Raw genomic sequence first — 16,439 nt, 5'->3', positions numbered from 1 at the left:
AATTTAAGATATTAAACTTTAAATAGAATAACGAATCATAAAAAAATAGTTATTTTTTTTATCTCAAAAGCAGTCGATAATTAAATAAGTGATTACTAAAGTATAAGTCTTAAAATATTCTTAAAAACAAAAGTTAAAAAACATCTTAAAAAATATATATCGCAATGAGACTTATAAAAAAATTAAAACAAAATGATATCTACATTCCAGGTAACGTAATGGGATAACAAAAAAAAAATCAAGAAACCGTCCATTAAGATAACATTTGAATCAATATTGGTCAACACCTTGATGTCATTATGTATAGTTAAATTGTTGAATAAAAATATACAATTAGCATAACCATATTCTATAATGTATATTTAAAGATAAATGATATTAATATAAATATCATATAATATTATATTGGATAACATGTCATTTATTAATTTTAAAAATTTATTTTATGGAGACACAACTAGCTAAAATTATTTTTTAAATGGATTTGTTATAGTAGATTATATATATATATATATATATATAAACTTTAATGTTATTATCTTGACATATCAGTTAGACACCTTAAATAATAATTATTATATGTTATTACATAAAAAAAATATTATTAAAATAAAAAATACAATAAAATATAAAAAAACTAATCAAAATTTATATATTAACCAAATCCATACCTAAATAATTTATATCTATTTTAATAAAAAATTCTAAAAAAAATAAAAAATAAAAATATTGGCTTCTCCCAATAAATATAACGAAATTTGAATATATTAACGTCTTAGAATTTTTTTTCTGCTTGATTTAAATTTATAATCTTTCGAGTAAATGATTTCAGTCCTGTCGTGTCGATAAATGATTTATATTTACACTAAGTGTGAAGTTGGACAGCGACAATCTAACTTAACACACTCACACAACTATCATTGTCATTTTTATATTATTTTCTTATATTATTGCCCACTATATTTCTAATCTTTCTACACATATATAAAATTTTATTTCAGTCTCTTCAAATACTTTTTACTTCGCTAAAGTTTGAATTATTCTAAAAATATATATTTTTAATCTTTATTCTATTTAATAAAATCAAATATTATATTAATAAGTAAAAATTATTTAAAAATAAGATTTATCTTTATATATTGTAATCTGATTTGATTTTTAATTGACAATATAAATATAAAATGAGAATTACCCCTCTTTAAATAAATAATGTAGATTAGATTTATCTCATCCTCAACCCTTTTCTTTAATAAGTACATGTATGAATTGGCTTATTAATTGCAATCCAACCTATCATGATAGCCCCACCCATAATTCTCACATCACACTTCTTGGACCCTAATTCAACCTTCTCGATTCTTCATGACTCCTCCAATTAATACCTCACAAAGAAAATAATAGTAAAAAGATGGTTTCATCATATAAAAAAAAGTTGGTCATCTATAACTTATCATTTCTTTATAGTTTTTATCATTTTTTAATTTTATTATGATAAAAATAAATTACTCATATATATTGCTGATAAAAATAGTCAAAAAGTGAATTTGGATATTAGATAAATGAAGGGTTGGAGAGGAAGAGGGAACTGAAGACGTAAAAAGAAAAAGGAAAGGGAGAAAAAAAAGTGAAAGAGAAAGAAAAATGGGAAAACGAATCAATTAGCTAGCCAAATCAGAATTAAACAAATTATTTAAATTTATTTTTACTCAAACTAATAATAAAATATTTCCAAATACTATAACTAAATTTCAATGAATTTAGTTAAAAAATTATTGAAATCAAATGTTACTTTTTTTAAGTAATTGAATTAAAGAACACGTACTTACGCAGAATTTAAAGTAATTCATACGATAGAATAAAATAGTTTATTATAATAAAAAATAATAATAGCGGTAATGAACAGCAATATTTCACGTTACAGTCAAATTACATATTTCAAAAAATAATTAAAAGTATACTTGTAAGGTTTAGTAATCTTATTTTATATTTTATGTTGCATAGTAGAACTATTATACACTCGAGTTTTAATATATATATATATATATATATATATATATATGTGTGTGTGTGTGTGTGTGTTATACTTAAATAATCATTCAATTTTAAATTAGTATCATGTAGATATTAAAACCACAAATATCATTGTTAATAACAAAAATTCAACCGGTAATTATTTAAATTAACTTAAAAAACTATATTTCCAAAAGGTTTATATCTTTCGTACGTTAATATTAATTTTTAAAATGGTTAAATAATCTTATTTTCTGTAATATTTTTATATTTTTAAAATAATAACATAACTATTTGAAAAAGAAAAAAAACTATATTCCATTTGAGATGTGTATTAAAAGAATAGTGCAGAAAGATAACTGTGTTAAAAAGAAAAGTATAAAAATAGATTACATAATAAATGATAAAAAGTTTCAAAATTTAACATGTCTTAATAGTATATAAGAAAAAACAAGATTAAAACTCACTTTGAGGAAGAAAAGATGAAAAAGTATAAGAGTAATTTGGTATATTTGGTGGGAGAAAAATATTTTTAAAATATAATAAGATTTATAATATTATTTTTTATTATTATTATTTTTTTTTATATTTTTCCTTTATTACTTTCAATCAAATCTTTATTTTTTTTTCTATATTTATGTTGACTTACTTATTTCAATTTTACCTATCACATATTTTCTACCAAAACAAAATTTTATAAGAACTTTTAATTTGATTATTTCAAATATATATATAAATATATAAAAAGAAAGTGAAGTATGGTTTAATTTTGTTCTTATCCAATCTAGACTCAATCTCTTATTTGATTGTATACATCGATTTCACTGTGATATTAGTTGAGCATTGATAGCAATGAATTGAGCATATGCAGGAATACTGAGGATGACGACAATGTCAATGTGAGATTGTTAAAAGTTCACTTAATTGAGACGTTTGATGTTACATTACATCCTCAACTTTTATAATCCCAATAGAGACTAATATCGTATATCATGTGTTGGACAATTCAGATTTTTCCTATTACTTTATGAAAAATAGTTAGAAAGTAATAATATATTATACTGAATAATTAAAAAATAACACAATTGATTACAATAATATAATTTCGTAATTTGGATTTGATACTACCACGTACTTAATTTAGAAAGCAAAATAGCATTGTACAAAGGTAAAAAACACTAAAAAAATGGTAAGATGTTAGAGATGAAGGTGATATGAGACTCTAATTTGTTGACTGATCGGTTTTCTAATTATATTTTGACTCTTTTCAATGTGTTTATTCGAATAATATAAGATTATTTGTAATAAATATCTTTAATTGAATTTAACTATTGTAAAACCAGATTTTGGTTGTGTTTTTTTAAAGAAGTGTAAGCCTTGATGTAGTTGACGCACTTATGAAAAAGTTAACTCTTTTATTTATTATAGGAAGACCATATAAAACAAGGAAAAAAATAGAAAAACATGTGAAAATTAAGAATGAATAATGTCTTGAATGTAATGTTTATTGGTATTTTTTTTTTACATTTTCTCTATTTTTCTTCTTAACCTATTTATTTCAAAATTTGATCACACATTATACTATTTGAGGAGTTAGGATCATTTTTACTCGATAAAATTTTCAAACATATTTACTAATAAGTGTCCAATTTCAGTAATATTTCATATTAAAATATTGACACTTATGAGTATTAATTGTTAAAAGATATATAAAATAATTCATAATTTATGAATTTTTACCTTTTTATATTTTTGTGATCTTTATTTGAATAAAAGCATTTTATTCTCAAATTTTGTGTTAATTTTAGGTTTTTAGGGAAGAATGGAGACAGTTTGGCCAAAGAGGACAAATATAAGCTAAAAGGAGAAAGTTAGAAGGCCCAAAAACACACAAAAAATCCAACTCAGTAGCAGGGGTTCTCGCTCAAGTGAGAATACTCAAGTGGCGTTATAAAAAATCGACACATTTCTCACTTGAGCGAGAATGTGTCGGGAACATTGGGACAATTTTATGTTTTTAGCATTAAGTCCATCAGTGCGACACAGTAAGTCACCTCACCCTAGTAAATTAGGTTAAATAGGGAGCTAGAAGCTCAACCCTAGTGTGCTAGATTGAGAGAAAAACATCATTGAGTGAATTGTAACCCAATTGGGAGAATGAAATGTGCTAGAAGATGTGTGACTCATGTAGTGTAATATTCACCAAAAACTAATGGGTATAGTAACTTTTTGTCCATAGCTTGCACTCAGAAAGCCATATATGTAATAATAATTTAATGCCTTAATTTTTTTATTTACATTTTGTTTACTTTTTAAAGGTGAAGGTTTTAAGCACTTTATACGTTTAATTAAGTTGTTATAACAAAACTCATTCCAATAATTTTAAGTTTGAGAATTTCCAAAGGATTATAAGTTCACTTCTTTGTTTGTTTTTTTTTTGGAAAGGCAAGTATCTTCAATCATTTTGAAATTTAATCAGGAATTATAAACTAAAAGATTAGGGTTTGTTTTAAAAAAAATGGAAAGAAGAGAAAATAAATAATTGAAGGGGTATCCTTGTTTTGCTACTTGTGGAGGTATTCTTTGTGGGAGTATGGGAAAATTTATTGTTGCTTTCTCTGCATTTCCTGAAGTTCAAACTGTTATGGTTGCTGAGTTTTATGGAGTTATACATGCTATGAAGGAAGCTCAAAAGATGGGGCTTACTAATGTCTAACTTGAATGTGATTCTGCCTTGGTTTGTGTTGCGTTTACTGCTAGGACTAATGTTTCGTGGATGCTTCGTAATCGATGAAATACTTGTCTTAATTACTGTGGGAAAATCATGTTTATGGTTAGTCATATTTTTGTGAAAGGAATGTGTGTGCTGATAAGTTGACTAATTTGAGATTTATTCATAGAGAATCATTTTATTGGTATAATAGGTTTGCATCTAGTATGTTCTTAAAATTCTTTATGCACATGTATAGTCTACCTATGTATCGTTTGTGTTAACATATATATATGGGTTTTGGCATAATCCCCCAATATTTTTGTATTTCTTTCTTTTTTTTCTTTTTTTTCATAATATTTTTTTCATGTGATGGCAGATGATGGTTGTTACTTGAGATGTCAGCCTAGCTGAGATGTCAAGTTGCATAGTGATGCCTAACATGAAAGCATTTTTATAAAAATAAATAAATAAAATAATAATAATTGAAGATAAATATTAATTTGAATGAATAAATGTGTAAAAAAAATGACGAGAAGATAACCTTCCGCACTTCAATTATTTTTTCACTTGTCAAAATTAATATCATTATTAGTTTACAAATTGTTATTATATATTATCATAAGTTACATAATATATAAATTTAAATTGTTAATATTTTTTTTAAATAACTAATTGGGTAAATAGTTTTTACATTGTTAGGTTATGTACCAATTGGGCCCGTACAACACTTGGAGGTCTGATATCCAGTCAAGATCGACCGACACAACCAAAATTATTATGTCCAAACAAAAAATTAATGAAACTAATCCGTGATCAAACACTAGGCAAAATATTATTAATCACGATCCAAATATCTAATTGAGCCCAATAACAAATAACTCATGATAATCATATAAATATGCACAAATTCCAATAATCAGGTACGTCATCATTCAGTACTAATAGTACCGAGTGCCAAAATCTTACTGGAAAAACAGAGTGCCTTTTGCAAGTATCATTCGAACCCAGAGTTCATAAAAACAAAAAAATAGGAAAGGAAAAGAAATATGAAAAAATCGTTCCAAATAAAAGGAAAAAAAGATAGAACTACTGAAAAAAAGACAAACATTCTCTTGATTTTAACTCATTGGAGAACAGGTTAAGAAGAAACTTAATCAATCAATTGTATAACTAAATTAAATAAAACATATAAATAATAAAAAAATAACCTTATTTTTACGTCGTGAAATAAAATAAAATGTATTCTTTTCGAGGAAGGTTCGCGGCAACCTTTAGGACACGACAAACAAAACGTAAGCACTTTTTTATCTTCTAATTTTCTAAAAATGAAGAAACAGAATTTAACAACAATATATTTTGTTTACCGAAAATGATTGGAAAATCATTTTTCATCCCTTAAGAAAGGAGAATGATATAAAAGAGGGGCAAAAAGCGAGATCTAAAATGAATAAGTAATCAATTATATTATTATAAAAAAAACTTTTATCATAAGTCTGTATGTGTATTTATATATACATGATAGATTTATATAGGTTTTTTTGTTAACTTTTTGTGGAATTTTCCATTTTATCTTTTTAATTCATGAAGTAAGCATTATAGTAGAGAAAGTTGTTGTATTGAGTAGACATTTAAAGTGATTAAGGTAATTATGATTACTATATATGTTTTTATTAAGGTAATTAAAATGATTTTTATTAAGATAATTATATTATTTTAAAATTAATTAAGATAACTATGGTTAGTATAATTTTGGTGTTTTTCTTTCTTTGATTACCACTTCTAATTGATTAAGTAGTGGTGGAAAGTCTTAACAAATAAGAGGGAATTTTACTCCAAGGAAACATTCAAATGGTGGAGTGAAGAGACAATTGAATAAAAGTAGAATAGTGGGTTTTGTATGTATCTAAATATAATAAGCTCCTTTATTTATAGGTATTAGAATGTGGTAAAGAGAATTCATTCTAGCAACAAAACACCCTTGTAGCTTCATGATCCTATTTTAGAGGATATATAGAAGGAAGAGGGAATGGTTAGATCCCTTATATATTATTATGTTGCCTCAATTTCTTATGTTGTCTTCATGATTTGGTTTTCATTTTGAAATAGTCCAAGAACATTAGGTTTGATATTTGATGTAGTTCATGTTTTCAAGAAAACAATTCACAAATTTTATACAAGTCACATTTTACCTTTTGGATTTGGAGTAATGGTGGTGACTTCAAAGCTCTTTATCTCTACTAAATGAACTAGTTGGACTGAATATATTTTAAGCACAACTTGTTAAAATTAATAGTTTTTATCACTTGTTCATTTAAATCATAATAAATATTGAAACACATTATAAGATATCATTCAAAATATGCAATTTTCACCTATAACATAGCAATAAACACTGTATCTTTATATAAAAACAACTAACACTTATTCCTAATTAAAGCAAAACATTTATATAAAAATAAATAGTTTGTTTTTAGAAGTAGTTTTGTTTCTTAGTTCCTTTAAAATGTTAATAATTGTTAATAATTGAGGGGAGACAAAAATAGTAAATAAAAAGAAGGTGAAGGGCAACACAGTAACATCAAATAAAAGTAATCCTCTTCTTTATCTCCGCACGCACATATTCCGCATCTATTCTTCTCTTCTGCTCACACATTTCATCAATTCGTCGCAGCATCTCAATCTCCCAACATTTTCTCCACAAAGGGAAAATAAATCTTAATAACAATAAAAATAAAAAGGGAATCACGTCTTTCCAATCCGCCAAACGCGATCGTCCCGGCCGCAAATTGAAATTAGGGTTAGGGTTTTCATCGTCTTCGCCCGAAAAAGAAAGGGGGAAGTGGGAAGGAGGACGCGAACAACCGTTCCTTTATGATACAAAAGGTGTCTCTGATCATCATCGTCATCATCGCGGTATTAATCTTGGTGTTGCAATCCTCTGCGGCGTTCCACAGTAGCAAAAACAGCATCATGAAGGTCCACCCTGTTCCGCGAAAACGCAACATCTCAATCCAATTCGGCGTCGACGGGGGGAATCCCATGTCGGAGGCGCAGGCGCTGTTGGGGATCGCTGGCAGCAAGAAGCTCCGGCGACTCCCGCACGTGTTCAGCTGCGTCCTGGAGCTCCCGTTCCGCTCCGACGCCGACGTGGTGGTGGAGGAGGACCCCGACTGCTTCCGCTTCGTGGCGGAGACGGAGGGTATCGGCGACGTGAGGGCGCACACGATCGAAATCCACCCCGGCGTGACGAAGATCGTGGTGAGGGACGGCGGTTCGGTGGAGCTCTCGCTCGACCAGCTCGAACTGGATATGTGGAGGTTCCGTTTACCAGAATCGACGCGGCCGGAGCTCGCGAGCGCGGTGTTCGTAGACGGCGAGCTCATCGTGACGGTGCCGAAGGGGCACGGAGAGGAAGACGGGGATGGTGATAGGGTTATGGGTGGTGGTAGACTTGTGCTTGTACAGTGATGATGAAGGAATGAGTGGGTGAGGTAATGAATGATTCTTTTGTTAACTTCATGTTGCCCTCCAAACGTGGCCATATTAGTATGTTGGTTAGATTTCAGGTTGTTGTTGGAACTAGTTTCTCTGTTGAATTTTATTGTTGCTATTGTTGAATCAGGAACAAAAATGTTCTATCTGGACAATGGTTTATTCATGGCAATGGCAATTTTCGTAAATAGGTGTAACTCTGTTCGTGTGTTCTTTTATTTGCTCAGATAACTCTGTTCATGAGATTGTTTAATCTTGTATGTGGCTGTTGTATTATATTTTTTTTTTTGCTTGTGGTGGGGAACATTTTAGGTAGGAATATTTTGTTTTAGTTTTGAACGATTGTCTTAATGAGTTTGGATCGTGAATGATGAGTGAAAGATGGAGAGTGACATTAGTTCTCACAATAAGAGAAAAACTGACATCAATTTAGTCTCTTAATCACGAGGCTTATGTACAAAGGATATTTTTGGTGTTGCTTTATTTGATTAAGGGATTGGATTAATTTCAACCCAATCATTTTAGGAAACTAAGTTAACTTTTACACAATTTTAGCATAATTTTGAAAATTAATATTTTAAGGTTACCTTACACTGTCACCTTGAAAGGGAGGGGGAAACACAGAAAGAAGACGAGGGAGGAGATTATTTTGTTTTTCTTAATGGCAAATTTGGTTGTTCAACTAATTGCATATTAAACAGTTTATTGACATAAAAAGGATTTGAACCTTAGTAAAGGGATCTGGATTCTGGAACTTTCAGTTTTTTTATGTGGGGGTGTGTAAAAGAAAAGCGTGGTTGATGTGACAAGTGGTTGAGAGAAATAGAGGGTGATTTTTAAGTAGGAGGAAGAGAGAGTTCATGGATATTTTACTTAAGAAGAAAATGAGAAAAGACAGAATCCGGAAGGGAAGAGACTAGCAGAAATTGACAGAATGCTAAAGAGGAGATGGACTGGTCGAAGGTTTTGTTAGGTACTTTTGTATTAAGAGAACTGAACAGTTGGAAAGAATGTAATAAGTTTTCAACTTTTTCTAGCTACTTGTATGATATTCCACTATTAGTTTATTTTTATTTTGGTCCTTTGGACTGGAAGTGTTTAATGAGGTTGTTTGATGGGGGTGATATGCTTCTTTATATTCTTTTCATTGCACTCAAGTCATATGATAAAATGCTAACAACTCTTAAAATTTCATACTTTGCCAGTCACATGAGTATAGGATGTTTGGCAGGACTTTTCTTTTCTTATTTTTTTTTTCTCATGGAAGGGATCTCATTATAATGTACAGTGGATTTATGAATTGTAATAATTTGATGAAAGACTTGGGTAGGGGTATTTGTTTAGTGACCTCTATTTTATTGATGTTGCAAGTGTGTGGCGTTGAATCCTTTTCGAAATATTCTTCTAATGACCTCTTTGGTTTTCCACTTGTTCAACTAAAATGATTCTTCTAATTGATAGTATGTTTCCTTGGTCAATAAGTTAAGGTTGCTAAGAAATATGCGACACTTTTAAAGGATAACTGTTCGATGTTGGACACTTCAAAATTTCAAATGCTTTCTGTTACATTTTTATTAGTTTTATAAGGAGTCATACTCATTTTTTAGACATGAATTATCTGATAATTTTTGGTGGTGGTGGTGTTGGACTTACAACCATGCTTCTTTATCTGTTTGCCTTTGTTCTAATGTGTCTTGTGTAAATTTCAAAGGATAACTTTGCTTGTGGTTCATACCCTTGTGACATGTTTTTATTTAAAATAGAGTCATGGCATTAGAGACATATTATTTGGGAATAGGTACAGATTTGTAAAATACACGTGTTATAAGGATATAGCTGCAATTTTGTGCATGTCGTTGGATTGGCTTCGGCTTCGTATATGTTAATGGATTAGTGTGTTCAGTTTATCAATGTGAGATGAGAAAGACCATCTTTTCAAATCTTTTGAATTTTTTTTGACATTTGAACAAAGTATCCCAATTCTTTGTATACTTTCATTTCAATCTCATCCCTTTTACTAAAATATACTTCTTTCTATCGGTTAAATTATTTAGTTTATATATCTGTAAAACTTTGTTCATATATATTTTTTAAATTTTAGTTTTAATTTGTGTATAAACTATATTTTAATTTATAAAAATTCCTTATTGTTCTCATTTTCTTTCCTAAAAGGTATTTATCTAAAAAGACTGTAACATTTAATAGAAAATAATGGAATATTCTTTTAAGGAAAAATGGAATAGTTATTCTATACATTTTATAAATCTTAGAAATATCATATACCTTTTTTAAATGCAGGAATTAAATCGCAGTGGCCTAATTTTTTTAACATTAATTTCAAATTATTTTATACCTGACATGTTTTAGTTTATTTCTCTTCAAAATATTTCTAATTTAGAGAATTGAGAAAACACTTTCTTTCAATGGTTTATATATTAATTGGTATCTCAATTGAATGATTAATTATTTTGTTCCAACTCAAGTTATTTTATTACGGGAAGCCTAAATCCTAAAATTTTATCCTCGGTCGAGCGGAACCCTAAATTCCCCTAAATTCTTATACTCGAGCCGCTCCACCGAACCGCCGTCCCTCACCACGATCTTTGTCACGTCGGGGTGTATTTCGATCGTGTGCGCCCTCACGTCGCTGATACCCTCCGTCTCTACCACGAAGTGGCAGCAGTCGGGGTCCTCCTCCACCACCATGTCGGCGTCAGAGCGGAACGGGAGCTCCAGGACGCAGCTGGACACGTGCGGGAGTCGCCGGAGCTTCTCGCAGCCAGCGATCACCAACAGCGCCTGCGCCTCCGAGATGGGGTTCCCCCGTCGACGCCGAATTGGATTGAGATGTTGCGTTTTCATGGAACAGGGTGGACCTTCATGATGCTGTTTTTGCTACTGTGGAACGCCGCAGAGGATTGCGCCACCAAGATTAATACCGCGATGATGACGATGATGATCTGAGACACCTTTTGTATCATAAAGGAACGGTTGTTCGCGTCCTCCTTCCTACTTCCCCCTTTCTTCTTTGGACGCAGACGATGAAAACCCTAATCCTAATTTCAATTTGCGGCCGGGACGATCGCGTTTGGCTGATTGGAAAGACGTGATTCCCTTTTTATTTTTATTGTTAATAAGATTTATTTCCCCTTTGTGCAGAAAATGTGGGAAGATTGAGATGCTGCGAGGAATTGATGAACTGTGTGAGCAGAAGAGAAGAATAAATGCAGAATGTGTGCGTGCGGAGATAAAGAAGAGGATTACTTTTATTTGATGTTACTGTTCTTCTTATTTACTATTTTTGTCTCCCTCAATTATTAACATTTTAAAGGAACTAAGAAACAAAACTACTTCTCAAAAACAAAAAACAAACTATTTATTTTTATATAAATGTTTTGCTTTAATTAGGATTAACTGTTTGTTGTTTTTATATAAAGATACAGTGTTTATTGTTATGATATAGGTGAAAATTGCATATTTTGAATGATATCTTATGATGTGTTTCAAAATTTATTATGATTTAAATGAACAATTGATAAAAAAACTATTAATTTTAACAAGGTGTTCTTAAAATATATTCAATCCAACTAGTTCATTAAGTAGAGATAAAGGGCTTTGAAGTCACCACCATTACTCCAAATCCAAAAGGTAAAATGTGACTTGTATAAAATTTGTGAATTGTTTTCTTGAAGACATGAACTACATCAACTATCAAACCTTGACTCTTTCTTCCTACACCTTTTTGAGCTAATCCCATACTAAATATGAAAATACCATTTTATTCTTTTTTTTTCACCCCTTGAATTTGAAATAATAAGTCTATGGATTATGTAATCCAGATAAATTCTGGATTACATAATTCGGAAGTCACTTTTATATTTAGAAAAGACTTCCAGATTATGTAATCCGGGAGCTAATAACACATCTGAAAAAAAAAAACTTCTGGATTACATAATCTCTAATCTTATGTATAAAAAAGACTTTCAAATTATGTAATCCAGAAGCTAATCACAAAGACTTCCGGATTACATAAATCTGAAAGCTAATTTTAAATCTAAAAAAAACTTCCAAATTATTGAAAAGGGTATTTTTGGAATAAGAAAATTTTATGGGAGTGGCAGAAGAAGGTATGAAGGTGCAGGAAGAAGCAGCCTCAAACCTTTATTGGATTATTTTAAAATGAAACCTGTACCGTTCGGGTCCTGCTAGGAATCCGACTGACCATCTTGACCAATCTCTCAAGTCTCTGGATCGACTGAGCCCAAAACAGGAAAGATCAAGCCCAACATTTACGCCCTATCAAGCCCATGACCCGCGTAATGTCCCAGATTACTTAAATTATGATGCGTCTTTTATAATTTCAACTCGTAAGCCTACTATAGTGTAGGGTATTTTTACAAGTCATTCCTGAGGCACTACTAAAGTTTAAAAGAACTAGATTGAAAAATTTATTACAAGAAGAGATAGAAAAAACTAAAATTCAAAATAAATCATTAGGATTTATCCACGAATGTTCTTAATGTAAGATCTGCTTAAAAAAAAGTACTCTTGCGACTCTTTTGATTTCAAAAATCTTATAAGAACTTAATTTTTTCCACCTAGCACTTCCAGTAATTGTGGTAAGAAAGATCACAAAGTATGAGAATGGAAAGAAAAATTGATTCCTAAGGGATAAATCCAGACTAGCACTTAATTAAGGATATATCTAACAAAGTATGAGTACTAAAATTTTAGAGTGTTTTAAATTCGATGATGCAGTTATGCTTCAAAGAGCAAGTCACATAGTTGCACACTTGAAATTGTTATCCATTTAACTATAACACATGTTTCGATTTGAAGGTTGAAGATATATAGCATTGTTTTTTATACACTTGATGAAGCTGTATTATTTCTGTAAATTGTTTATTTAGTTACTGTGTGAAGAAGACGCATAATCTGTCCATCTTCCAGCACCAAAAGTGAGTGAGAATAACACTGATATTTGGTGTCTTGTTATTTGTAAGAAGAATATAGAACTTTCTGGAGCACCAAAACAGCATTACATTGCCACCGTCCACCGCCAATAAATCAAATGTAATGTTTAAGAGGAAGAGAAGTGACAGGATTAAAAAATATAATTAGTTTGTAAAGAGAAAAGTTTGTAGAAAATGGGAAGAGAAGGTAGATGGCAGTGAAATGAGGAGGACACGTTCCCATGCTACCACTCATCTTGCTGCCAAGTGTAACGTTTCGCCACGTATTCTCCCTCTCCACCTCCACTGCAACTTATTTATACCAATTTCATTGCAAAACCATTTCAACGTACACACTCAAATTAATTCTTCAACATTCCAAACGGAGAAGATGAGTCAGGAACAGCCAAGGCGTCCTCAACCAGGCCAAGACCCCATCAAATACGGCGACGTTTTTAATGTCTCCGGCAACCTTGCAAAGAAGCCCGTTGCACCGGAAGATGCTGCCATGATGCAAAGCGCAGAAACTCGAGTGTTGGGACAAACCCAACTCGGCGGTGCAGCTTCCGTCATGCAATCCGCCGCCAATCAGAACGAACGGGCTGGCCTTGTTAGTCACCTGGACGTTAACGACGTTGCCAGCGACGGTGGCGTTACAGTATCTGAAACTCAAGTCCCTGGAAGACGCATAATCACCGAAGCTGTCGGTGGCAAGGTTCTGCTTTTACTTTTTATCAATATCGCTATTTTCCAAATGATGACTCTTTTAGACAATAAGATTTATACGAGTTGTATATACCTTCTGTGATTGAAGGTTGTGCAGCAGTATACTGAACCGACTCCGGTTCAAACCGGACGAGCCAGAGCGGTTCGAGGTAGTGCAATAACCATAGGGGAGGCGTTGGAGGCCACGGCCCAGACTGTGGGTTACAAAGTGGTGGATCAGAGTGATGCCTCCGCGATTCAGGCGGCGGAGGTGAGGGCAACGGGAAACAATGTTGTAGCACCGGGTGGGCTGGCGGCCATGGCTCAATCCGCTGCTGCTCATAATGCTGACTGCAGCCGTGATGAGGATAAGGTCAAGTTGAGCGACCTTTTGAGCGGAGCCACCGCGAAGTTGGCCGCGGACAAGGCGGTGACACTGCAAGATGCGGAGGGGGTGGCGAGTGCTGAGGTGAGAAACAACCCGGATGCGACTGCCACTCCTGGCGGCATAGCGGCTTCCGTGGCGGCGGCTGCTAGGATCAATGAAAATGTTAAGTAACGTTATGAGTTGTGTGTTGTGTTGTTGTATGCTTGTCCCTGTTTCTTGTCTAGTTTTAAGGACTCTACTATATATGCTATGGGTTTATCCATGTTGTTGTTGCTTCCAATCTTGTAATTTCTTATTTTCGAGTATTGGAGTGGTACTTTGACAAAGCAAATACATATCTATGTATTTTTTTTGTGTTATTTCAATTTGTTTTATTTTTTAATTTAAAATACTAAGATATTATTATATTATTAAAATAGTTCTCATGGGTAGATGTCAAACTATAGTTTTTCTTTTTCTTCAATGAAATAGGAAATGAGGCATGTGATGAACACTTCTAACCTAATTGGAACTCGGAAGCTCAAAATACTTTGTATACTTTTTTTCTTTTTCATACTTCTTTTGGTTTTTTTTTTTCCGTGGGTTTTTTTAAAGGGTATACAATTATTCGTGAACTATTCTTTTGATGGATTTTTATCACAAGATTTTAGATCTTTGGGAGATTTTAAAAAATAATTCTTCTATAAAATTTAAATGCGTCACCAAAACAATATTTTTTCAGGGTAGAATTATTCATGGATTTCCTTTTGAGTAAAATGGATTTTTATCATACACTATCTGTTTACAACATGTGCTGTTAGATATTTGGGAGAGTTAACATTAAAAATGAATTGTTCTGAAAAATTAAACGAGTTCTTCTATAAAAATTATTGACATTTACAGGATACTAAAAATATTCATATTTAAAACTATATATCTTTGCACTAAATAATTATAGCTTATTTAAAATCTTGAAACAAAATTAAATGAGATATACTTATTATGTGAATGAACTAAAAAAAGACAATATAAGTCTCAAAATAAGATTTTAAGCTAAATATGCTCTTATAAAAAATGTCTCCAGAGTTAAATTACTATAACCATTACTCCAACTCAATAGTAAGCTGAAAGTTGTATGGCTTTTATTAATATTTTTTTAATTTTGATAATATTCAAAGTACACAAAAATCGTTAACTTATAGTAAGACTTTAGTATTTATTCAAAATTTGTATAAAAAAATGTTAGGACTTTAGTGTTTGTTCAAAATTTATACAAAAAAAAACATTAACTTGTAGTAAGACTTTAGTTTTAATTAAAGTTGTGGAATACTTCACAATTTTAGTACTAAAAAGTCTTATAACTGTTGCATAACTTTAGTTATAAATGTTTCAACATATATTAACACAATTTTTTTACGATGTAGATCGAAGAAAAACATAATTAAATGTTTTTTTTACATACTAATCATTAACAAATTAATAAACTCGTCGAAATGTTGATTTGATTTAATGCATTCTTAAATGATAATTCAAGATATCTATGCATATCGCAATGACATATTATGTTAGATTGAAACAAAACAGAATTGAATGTTTTTTTTTATAAATAAATTAATAAACTTGTTGAAATGTTGATTTGGTTTAATACTTTCTTAAATAACAATTTAAGACATCTATGCATATAATAATGACATAATAAATTATTATTCTGAAAAATAAATAGGGAAAGTTGTGAACCATTCTCATAATTTTGTTTAATATTAATTATGTTTTAAAGCAAAGTCATGTCATGTGAACATGATTTACTATAAAGATATCAACTAACAATTATGTTTTGTTTCCACCACTCAAACTAAATATTTGTATGTAAAAGATTTTAAATGAAAGTTGTAGAATCAAGATAGAATTTTTGATTGATTGGCATATAGTACACCATAATAAAACTTACCAATTTTCGTAAATTGAAAAAATTCACTTATTCTCATTCATATAGTGGCACCATTTACTAATGTGTCTTAAAAAAATTTTATGCTTTTTGAGATTATTCTCTCCAGCAACATGTTCACTGATTTAAGTAGTTTTAAATTTGTCTATGCTTTTCTTTTGGATGATGATACTTTAACACCTAACATAGTAAAAAAAACATAACATTTAACACCCTAAAATATCAATATTTTAATTATATTTATTTATTTTTAAC

The 16,439-nt window shown here is 30.7% G+C and overlaps 2 protein-coding genes across 2 annotated transcripts; both read left to right on the top strand.

The window, feature by feature from the left end:
* The first annotated feature begins 7,445 nt into the window (after positions 1–7,445).
* Positions 7,446–11,513, top strand: LOC137827839 (uncharacterized). Its single transcript, XM_068634193.2, has 2 exons — positions 7,446–8,214; positions 11,375–11,513. The coding sequence occupies exon 1, from the start codon at positions 7,595–7,597 to the stop codon at positions 8,189–8,191; it is 597 nt and encodes a 198-aa protein (XP_068490294.1). The 5' UTR covers positions 7,446–7,594; the 3' UTR covers positions 8,192–8,214; positions 11,375–11,513.
* Positions 11,514–13,271: 1,758 nt separating this feature from the next.
* LOC137828942 (late embryogenesis abundant protein D-34) lies at positions 13,272–14,619 on the top strand. Its single transcript, XM_068635710.2, has 2 exons — positions 13,272–13,882; positions 13,982–14,619. The coding sequence occupies exons 1-2, from the start codon at positions 13,391–13,393 to the stop codon at positions 14,429–14,431; spliced, it is 942 nt and encodes a 313-aa protein (XP_068491811.2). The 5' UTR covers positions 13,272–13,390; the 3' UTR covers positions 14,432–14,619.
* The last annotated feature ends 1,820 nt before the right edge of the window (positions 14,620–16,439 follow it).

Source organism: Phaseolus vulgaris, chromosome 7 (assembly GCF_051622355.1).
Source record: "Phaseolus vulgaris cultivar YP4 chromosome 7, ASM5162235v1, whole genome shotgun sequence".
Classification (NCBI taxonomy): Eukaryota; Viridiplantae; Streptophyta; class Magnoliopsida; order Fabales; family Fabaceae; genus Phaseolus; species Phaseolus vulgaris.
The sequence above is the reverse complement of the archived record's forward strand: the minus strand, read 5'-3'. Positions and strand labels throughout refer to the sequence as shown.